Genomic DNA, 8,067 nt, shown 5'->3' with positions numbered 1-8,067 from the left:
GTTCTTCTTTCTCTCTCTCTCTCTCTCTTTTTCATTTTTTTTTTTTTTTTGGGTCTGACTGATTACTAAATATTATCATAATAATGGTTTTTGGTTTGCGTAAAATATTCTTATACACGTCTATATACTAGCATGACATTGTAGACATTTGCGGTCTTTTATACACACATTCTAAAATGGTCACGTATCAGCTCCGTCCCAATACTACTATTGTCGCTCGGAAAATGAGTCCGTTCCCAGCGCAACAGCATCTCAGCTCAGCTACAGCTGAAGCAAATCTCTGGGCCATTTAAGACATTAAAAGTACATGGAAGAAGTACATAAATAACCATTCACATGTGACATAGGGGAAAATCATTGCCTCCCTAGAAACCTATCATTAACATAGATTGGATTATTATATAGGAGAAGATCCAAATTTCAATTCCAACATATACGATGATGATGTTCGCTAGAAAGCAGTACTAAAGTAGCTCGTAACAACATTGGCACACAAGATTTGCAGCACCAAATTGTTTGTTGGCCCTACACATCTTGGTGTTTTGAACTGGCTAACAGCAGATCCTAATCCTAGATAATGATCTAGAATCTTCTGGAAAGTTCCCCTCCTAACAACTCGGAGCTCAAGCGCGCCAATGGAATTGACCTTGCGCGAGCTAACGTAGCCTGCGTCAACAAAAGATTTATCCAAGCAGTTGCAGCATTCTTGAAGAACCTCCTGACTTGCTTCACCACTTATTTCCCAAAAGATAACATAGTGGCCAGGGTCTGTAGATAAGTCAACATGGCTAGAGAAATCAACAACATCTAGTTTCTCTTCTGACAATAGCTTTCCTGCTGCTTCCACAGAAAGTTGTAAATCTTTCTCAGTATTCTTGTCAATGTTGATAGTAAGCAGAAGGTTCCTCCGGCAGACAAATTTGATTTCCGGGGTGGAGTTATGGAAGCCTATTACCTTCACTACATCTCCTAGCCTATACCGGTAAAGACCTGAAATTTAATGCAAAATAAGGTCTAAGCAAGCAGAAATGTTACACTGCGCAAGCATTGATTATCAAATACATTTTCATTGGAACAAGAATACATACCCAATAACGCTAACACAATATAAAATTAACAGAAGCAGGAATTTAAACTGTACAAGCAATGTTTATTTTCTGTACATGAATGTACATACACGGTATGCATTACATTTGTGTCCTACATATCCCTATATTAGTTTTCTCACCTAAATAATTGGTGCTTGGTTGAAAAAAACTTTTACAAGCAAATAGAAAAGACAAATAATTCAACCAAAACAACAAAAAATTGTACACATACATACAGAGAACTTGCAGGTTTCCAAATTCAATAAGTGATGATAATGTCATAGTACATACAATCCAGAACAATGAAATCAGTAACAGATTATACAACTCAATTACAAATCCCATATTATGAATTAAAAATTGTATTCTAATTGGAAGGAAGAACATCTGTTTCTAATCCTCCTTGGATTTATATAAAAAACAAATATGCTAAGGCATCACAAACATTTAAAAAGTATAAAATGTCAAGGACCAGAGTTGACTATAAATATATTTTGATTACTTGCAGATCCAGGATTCAGTGGCCAATTACTAAATAAGGATTTTCCCTTTCATACATAAATACAAGTTATATTAATGTGATTAGGTATCTACTTTTGAATTATAACATAACAAAGACATTTTTCCAATTCAAACCATTACCAAACAGTATATTTTAACAGATTAAACTAAAAGACATCACCTGCCCCATATTTGTCTTACATAAGGATTTCAGATAAACTTCACCCATATTCCCTCAGGTCAATTCAATTGCATATAAATATAGAGGGTGTTGCTACACATATTAGAAAATGACCAAACTGCCCTTAGGACATCATTTTTGTAAATATGCTTTTTCTTCCTTTCTATGCTAGCAAAACAACAGAAGAATGAAGACATTTACTTCTATTTTTTCATAATACAAAATCTCCTAAAACAAAAATAAAATGCTCATTTTCCTTCAGCAATTACGACATATAATAGTTCAAGTAATAGTTGATGAGGACACGATAACCTTTTTTTGGAGCAATGAGTTTAAGTGCCCATGTGCATTGAGTTTTCAAATCGCTGGGCTAATCAGATAAATTTTTTGAGAGCCAACTTGCACTACAGAAATAAATAGAGTTCAAGTACAAACAGTGGAGAATACTGGGAAAAAACTCCCCAATAAGGTGTTTAGGACTAGATATGAGAGTTTAAAGGATGGACAACAAAAATGTATTAAAAAAAAAAAAGAAATATAAAAGTTCAATAAATCAATAAAATACTATATATTAATTTAAAAATTATTAGCACACGTGGAACAAGAAACCAAAAATGCCTAAGTATCACTGTATCTAAAAAGAAAATGTCACTGTATGCATAATTAATAAAACTTGATGTCTAAACAACAACATACAGTAGTGTAGTGTACACAAGGGGTCTCCCAGTTTCCTATTTTTGTGCCATACATGGGGGCAATAAATATCCAACCAAGGCCTACAGAGGGCTATAGACTACAGTTGAGGAATCCTAGTAAGATGTCAATTAATTGCATATCTCTTTCACCATTCAAATAATAATAGATGCATGTGTCTCATCCAGCTGGTTAGTCAAGTCAACTAGTGGATTAAGAATCTCATTAATGACCTCTAAGATTAACAAAACAAATAAGCAAATAAACAAGACAGTAGGAGTGGAGTTAAATAAGGATAGAAGCTGTTCTCTCTACACCCACATTCACATGGTGAGAATTTAAGCCATGCTTTGGTTATTAAATGGATGGTAGCAAAAAAAAGGTAACTGACCATTTAAATAAATGGTTCAGTGCATGCACATAGAAGTGTTTTATGAGACAAAGTGACAAAGTGGACAATTCGTTAAAGCAGAAGATATGGGTTTGTAAAGAATAATTATTGCTCTTATTTACATTCTATTTATAACCAATTCTGTGCATCATAAAGCAGTCCACATTTCTAAATTTCCATTTTCAAAAATGAATTTAATCCCTATCAAAAAAACTTACATACCTGCAAAATTAGTGACAATGACCTCATACTCCTCACCAATCTTGACTTCAGTTAAACCAACTGGCTTTGGCTCCATACGCAGGAAACTGGACTCCATATTATTGTGATCCTGATCCTCAATGTTCTCCCCAAGTGGGATGAATTCAAAATACCCAATATTAGGAAGTACAGCATAAGTGGCCAACTCAGGTGGCAATTTTGGATTGACATTTGCTCCAATCCACCCTTCAGAGGCCCCATAATCAGCACTCAACAGGGGCAGCCCGCCTGCATAGTGCCTCAATTTTTTCAAATAAGGCTCCATTGACCCGGTCATGATCCCATATATGTACTTTGCATTAGGTAAAAGTTCTGGTATCAATCCATACCAATTACTCAAACTTGAGCACTTTTTATAAATCAAATCAGCCAATTCAGGGTTTGGCTTCAGCAATTTGGACATTGCAGTTCGGGTGGACAGGACATTGATTCTGCTGCTGAGAACCCCAGTCCTAATATCATTGCACAGTTCTTCCCAAACTTGCTCAAAGGTGCTGAATGCATACATTATGCTATGTGCAAAAGTAGAGGATATGAATTGAACTTCATCCCGGAAGATTAGCCCACATAAGAGATGGCAGTACAATGACTGGTGGAAATCAGAACCGAATATCACTTCATCAGGGCTGCAAGATATGGACTGAATTGCTTTCATTCCCTTTTTGAACATCGAATTACGGAACACATTAGTGGTAGCAGTTCCAGCTGCCAGACCTCCTTCAGTTTTGAACTGCTTGCTGCTGTAAAGAAATTGTAATGCCCTTCCATTCTCAAGAGGAAATTCTCTGAGAATGGGAAACGTTTTTGGATCAGATAAAAAGTATGTACGAGGGAGGCAAACTCAAACACCCTTTTGATCACAAACTAATCACATTATTAATTATTAGTTAACTATCAAGTATTTCTTCCTACTCTTTTTTTCCCTAGGAAATGATTCTGTCAATTTCTTCATTCAAGAAAAAGCCAAAATAAAGTTTAAAAGGGTTCCACATATATGATATAGTAGTCCAACCAGGTATAGTCTATGCTCACCAACTAGCAAAAAGTTTTTGTGAAAAATATATGACACACAGAAAATCCCTTTTTCAGACAATAGTTTATTTACCTGTTGCGAAAAGCAAAAGAAGTCCTATATATCTGCAGGGTGTTTTCCATCAATTCATCATTGAAGGGTATAAACTTTGGCTTTCCCTGAGTAGTACCAGAACTGCAATAAATTCAAAATTAATTCTCAGTCCCACAAACTTGAATATTCAATTTAAAAAAAGACAAGACTAAATCTGAAACATAAAAATTTAGAAAGACCTTAATGAGATGGTTGTGATTGGTTTTCCAGTGAGAATGGGAGAAGAATCACCATCCACAATCCTCCGAATGTAGGGTTCCAAATCCTGGTGAGTAACAAGTGGAACACAAGCCCTGAAGCTCTCAATATCAGTTCTTCCATTGAGACCAATACTCTGTAAGTACTCTGCTGATCCATTTTCTTCAAGAATCTTCTTGAGGGTCTCTCTCTGAACCCTCTCAGCATCCTTGGTTAATGCTTCAAATTCCTCTATCACTTTCTCTTGGTCAAACTCTTCCATCTTCTCTAACATCCTCACAAAGCGTTGACTACAGCCACATGAAAAGTGAGCACCAAATAACACAAAAGGCAAACACTCAATCTGTATTATAAATTAGAATAAAAATTCATCGAATATCCCCAGTATGTTCTCACGCGCACAGCAACAGATATCTTTTTGGTATCACATGGAGATGTTAGAAAAGCCAGTATTTTTATATACAAAAACACATACGCAAGTTTTGAATTATAATTTAATTGTCAATAAAATAGGTGTGGCAGAGCTGGAAAACCCAGAAACTGGAACAACTAAAAAAAATTTAAAACATAGGATAATATAAGACTCACAACTCTTTTTGCTTAACCAAAGAGAGTTGAATTTGAAATCCTTTAACAAAAACCAATGGACAAAAATACACACCAATATGAACAGCTTCACTGTAGAAAATGAAAGAGAAAGCTTGGGAAAATTTTGGTAAGCTATGAAAGTGGAAAAGTCAAAAAAATTGAAAGCAACATGGAAGGAGAGAAAGGAAGATCACCAAACCCAAGAACCAATCTCTGAGAACAAGTCTTCTCAAAGCTATAACGATACTTCGAAACTTATATCTTCTTTTTGACGGTAGTCAACTTAGTCAACTATAGAGAATTTTTCCAGAAACAGATTCCCAGAAAGAAAGGCAGAACTAATTAAACATGAAAGCCATTTGAAAGCAACAAGTACCATTGATATTGCTTCATAGCTAGACTTTCTAGCTTATTTATATTAATCCAGAATTTGAGAATTGAATTAACTTTAAAAAAAACTAAAAGTACTGTTAAGAAAAAAAAAAAAAAAAAGCAACAAGAAAATAAAATAGAACCCATGTGGGAAACGAAGCCAGAAAGTTGTGATAGAAACAAAAAGGACTCAAATAAAAAAGTTTTTTTTTTTTTTTTTGGGTTTCTCAAATTGAAAACAGAAGACCTTTTAGAGAAAGAAAACGACTTTGATAATAGAAAGTAAAACAAACCCAATTCAGAGATGTGTTTACAGATTAAAAAGAAGCAGAAACATCAAAAACATTACTACCCAAATGGTCGGCAACTAACGAGGACAACGAACCTCGTATTTAAAATAGTTTGAGGAAAGTTGCGCAAAACTATACCTGAAACCGTACTTTGAGTCTCTGACTGGCGCAGTGTGATAAACAGAGACAAGAAAGAGAGAGAAATGGAGTTTGATTTTGATGTATACTAAAAAAAATGATAGAGGAAAGAGAAGAGAAGAGTCTCGATCTCAACGAAATACGGTTGAAAAAGCGTTACAATTGGAAGACTTCAATGCAATCTCTCAGTCTGAACTCAGAACAAAGTACACAGAAAAGAGAGATTGTTGAAGTTGAAGAAGAAGTGTAATGTTTATTTTAGTAGCGAGTAATAAAAATTGCCACTTTTGATTAGGCTATGGAGTATAGAGGATTGGGTGCGATATGAGGCAAGATTCTCCAGCGGTTTGGCATTATATATAGGCGTTACTAGTTCTAGTCAACCTCATCCTGTGCCGTCCACTTTTCTTTCTTTCTCTCTCTCTTTCCCCTAAAATATTGTTGTGGTTAAGTTTGTAAGAATTTATTTTTCCATCCATAATTTAAAAAAAAAAACTAATTGGTAATAAATTCAACTTATTATAATTTTTTTTTGTCTAAATATGAGATTTATAATTATTGTAGTTATAAATAGATATTTATTATAACTGTGATTATTTATGGAACTATATATCTAACATTAAATATTAATTATAATTGTATTATATATGGATATATATATATATATATATTTATATATAATACTTGATGATATTAGAAATTTAAGTTGATCTATTGTTCAAAGAGGTGGACGACCAATGATCCACAAGTTGACCTGCAAACAAAGAAATAAAGGGTAAAAAACCACATACATTGTTTGGAAAAATATGTATAGATCTACTACTATTTGTAAAATATTTAACAATTTATCATATTTTTGAAACTTAAGTTTGTGAAACTCGAGTTTGCCTTGTAACTCGAGTTCCAAAAACTCGAATTTTTTGAAAAAATAACCTTTAAATTTGTCGTGCAATTTTTTTATGGAACTCGAGTTCCTGAAACTTGAGTTCAATAAAAAATTTTCAAATTTTTTTCATGGAACTCGAGTTTCTAATTAGTGGTAGATTCTTTTATATATATATATATATATATATATATATATATATTTTAGAAACAGTTATAGATTGTAAAATATTTTCAAAATAGTGATATCAGGCCATTTTGACCATAAAAAATTAAGATATTGGTGTGGTGCTAGTCAAAGTGCCTATAATGATAAAGTAAGTCGCTTGGAGAAGGAGAATGACCAGCTCTGGAAAGGCTTATAAGTGTAACGTATGAGAATTGCATACTTTTGCTATGGGGTGTGTGAAGGGTTTCATACGGGTCTCTTTGATGACCGTGGCCTCATTGATGGTGCAATTATTGTGGAGTAATATGTGTCGGTCTACCTATTTAAGTTAAAAAAAAACACGTGTCTGGATTTATTAATGGAATTGATAATTTGTGCAATGGATGATCATAACAATTTGCCTGTCGATCTTTATCTATTGTAGAGATTTTTTTTTTTTTTTGGAGAAAAATATCTATTGTAGAGATTAATTTTGCGTCTTTATAGTCCATTAATTTGGAGGATGATATTTTGGTACTTATCAATACTATTTAAAGAGAATATGATTTGTTAGAATTCTAATGAGTGCTTTTTTATTTATTTTATTTTTTATTATTTTTTTAATATAGATAACACCACTCTTTTTGTTCGTATCAACTTCTTAAAATAAATTACAAGGAAAACTTTATATCACAAACAAATAAATACAAGCAAACATGTTGTTGTGCACCAAATTTTCATGAATTACAAGACAACAAAGCTAAATAGATAAGCTCTATAAGCTTTTATTGCGTGCGTGCATGAGGCTTTTTGTTTTTGTTTTTTTGGGTGTAGTTTTTAAATTTTCTATTCATCACTATTTGAAATTTAAGTGTATGCTTAATCATATTATGCATTTGAGATGGGGGAAAAAAAAAAAAACCCAAATTAAACGTAGTGAGAATAGGGAGCAAGGGAAAATGAAAATTAAAAAGAAAAAGGTAAGTCTTGATAAAGCGCAAAAAAGAAAAAAGAAAAAAGAAAATGTGAGTGATTGAAGGAATATTGGAGAGTTGGAGCAATTCAATTTTTTGAATATTGAGTTTGAAAACCAATGGGGGAGTTGTTTTATTTTGTAGGCTATGTTTTAGGTGGGAGCTAAAATTTAGGAGTTTTTAAATTAGTAATTTTACATACATAACCCTATTATTTAAGCTTTATGAACTATTAA

General features: G+C 33.2%; 1 protein-coding gene across 2 annotated transcripts; it reads right to left on the bottom strand.

The window, feature by feature from the left end:
- Nucleotides 1-304: 304 nt before the first annotated feature.
- On the bottom strand, nucleotides 305-6,168 carry LOC115986524 (jasmonoyl--L-amino acid synthetase JAR4). Of its 2 annotated transcripts, none has more exons than XM_031109639.1 (5): nucleotides 5,828-6,168; nucleotides 4,421-4,729; nucleotides 4,221-4,322; nucleotides 3,077-3,900; nucleotides 305-990 (listed from the first exon to the last, which is right to left on the bottom strand). In XM_031109639.1, the coding sequence occupies exons 2-5, from the start codon at nucleotides 4,711-4,713 to the stop codon at nucleotides 452-454; spliced, it is 1,758 nt and encodes a 585-aa protein (XP_030965499.1). In that variant the 5' UTR covers nucleotides 4,714-4,729; nucleotides 5,828-6,168; the 3' UTR covers nucleotides 305-451. The 2 variants fall into 2 exon arrangements, with proteins under 2 accessions (XP_030965499.1, XP_030965500.1); XM_031109640.1 differs by lacking the exon at nucleotides 5,828-6,168 and adding an exon at nucleotides 5,222-5,431.
- Between the last annotated feature and the right edge of the window lie 1,899 nt (nucleotides 6,169-8,067).

Source organism: Quercus lobata, chromosome 4 (assembly GCF_001633185.2).
Source record: "Quercus lobata isolate SW786 chromosome 4, ValleyOak3.0 Primary Assembly, whole genome shotgun sequence".
Classification (NCBI taxonomy): domain Eukaryota; kingdom Viridiplantae; phylum Streptophyta; class Magnoliopsida; order Fagales; family Fagaceae; genus Quercus; species Quercus lobata.
The sequence above is the reverse complement of the archived record's forward strand: the minus strand, read 5'-3'. Positions and strand labels throughout refer to the sequence as shown.

What these genes read in the sequence shown, in the direction of transcription:
- LOC115986524 (XM_031109639.1), bottom strand. Translation starts at nt 4,713, where the DNA reads ATGTTAGAGAAGATGGAAGAGTTTGACCAAGAGAAAGTGATAGAGGAA. An exon ending in ATCACAACCATCTCATTAAG is followed by an intron (nt 4,323 to 4,420) that starts GTCTTTCTAAAT and finishes AATTTATTGCAG; the next exon opens with TTCTGGTACTACTCAGGGAA. An exon ending in TCTTTTGCTTTTCGCAACAG is followed by an intron (nt 3,901 to 4,220) that starts GTAAATAAACTA and finishes TCCCATTCTCAG; the next exon opens with AGAATTTCCTCTTGAGAATG.